General features: G+C 41.3%; 1 protein-coding gene across 1 annotated transcript in view; it reads right to left on the minus strand.

Moving 5' to 3' along the window:
* Positions 1-43: 43 nt before the first annotated feature.
* Positions 44-1,500, minus strand: part of LOC122171046 (tetratricopeptide repeat protein 38-like) — a 6,845-nt gene continuing 5,388 nt past the window's right edge. Inside the window, exons 6-7 of the mRNA XM_042838374.1 lie at positions 1,370-1,445; positions 44-376 (exon numbers count right to left, since the gene is read on the minus strand). Of these exons, the coding sequence (XP_042694308.1) occupies positions 122-376; positions 1,370-1,445 (331 nt within the window). The 3' untranslated portion in view covers positions 44-121. The remainder of the gene's footprint in view (positions 377-1,369; positions 1,446-1,500) is intronic.

Here is a 1,500-nt window from a genome sequence, read left to right on the forward strand (position 1 = left end):
GAGTAATCTCAGTAAAGATGGCTTGAAGTGGTCCAGAGCACGTGCCTTTCAGAACGGACATTTTTCTGCCTCTTGCTTCAAAATCAGCATGGATAACAGCACCTCAAGTGAAGTCTTCTACTCATTTCTGAAACTTGCATTGCTTGTAACACATACACAGGCAGAAAGGAATGAGATGAAGAACTGCAGGACTTGGCTGGAGCAGGCAAAGACGACCTACAAAGATATTTTTCAGAGATGCTGTGACAAAGCTTACCTTCCAGTTGTCTTCTGTTTCCTTCATGAACGCCAACCCTTTCTCCACCTCTGCTTTCATTTCATTTACGTGAGCTACAGTATGAACAGACCACGCATCTGTCCGCTCTACATCCAAAGCCTACGAGTGAAAAAAGGAAAACGTGATGATTCTCTCAAACTGGCAAATAACCATTTATTACTGATGACAGGGAAACAAGAGACTAATTTTACTGGCTGGATGTTAGGTACAACCCTGGCCTGCTCCAACCAGCTACACCTGAAAGACTGACTTGGACAGAAAGGAAGAAAAAGTTTTCTGGTTAATTTCCTGAATTCTACTGCACAGAGGTGAACATGTGCAAAACAGCTTCAGAATGCAGGATTCAATGAAGCTTATCCAACAACATTTCATTCCACAGACATACGTCAGAACTGGCCATGAAAGAGTTGCATGCACAGGCATAATACAGTCTACAACAGTTCCTTGCAAGCAAGTGCTTTTTCTTCAAGACCACAGCCAGAACTGAATACGGAGTAAGTAACTCCTTCTTGCTCCAATTGCCACAGTATCTTAGCCATTTTGTAAGGTTAGTGAGTAGCAGTTTCATCTGCCCCTGATGCAACAGAACCTTGCCAAGACACCCATTAGAGATTAACTCCATCCAAGACCACAAGGCAACAGCAATAATCCTGAAGACTGCAGAAGATCAAACACAACTACTATCGTTATAAAAAGGGTATATGCAGACTAATTTTGATCCCCAGGAACACTGTACACCCAGCTGCTCACTAATCCATGACTACGTGTCTGGAAAAAAGAAAAAAAAAATGACAGAATGAACTGTCAAGAGCAGATTACAATAAATCAATTTAACATTCTTTACTAGAAATTAACAGCCAGCTACACTTAGGGGGATGCAGCAAAAGGCATAGACGAAGGAATCCTACTAAGGGATAGTTATTAACAGTTTCCTATGAAACTGAGCATTTCCGGTAGCTCTTTCCTACTTCTACTAAAAATTGCAATAATGAAGAGTCAGTTTACAGCATTTGTGCAAAACAGCACTCAGAGATAGGGAGCACATGACTAACAACTCTAAAAACATTTCACCATCAAGAACGGGCAGTTTACCTCACGGGCAAGCTTCTCTGCACGATCAAAAAAGTTTGATTCCATGAGTCCAAAAGCATAGTAGCCCTTCACGTAGCTAAGCAAAACAGAAAAGAACACTTCACTCATTCAGAACTAGATTTAAGCAAGGA

The sequence above is a fragment of the Centrocercus urophasianus genome, unplaced genomic scaffold (assembly GCF_019232065.1).
Source record: "Centrocercus urophasianus isolate 14NV4802_14NV808 unplaced genomic scaffold, USGS_Curo_1.0 seq_786, whole genome shotgun sequence".
NCBI lineage: Eukaryota > Metazoa > Chordata > Aves > Galliformes > Phasianidae > Centrocercus > Centrocercus urophasianus.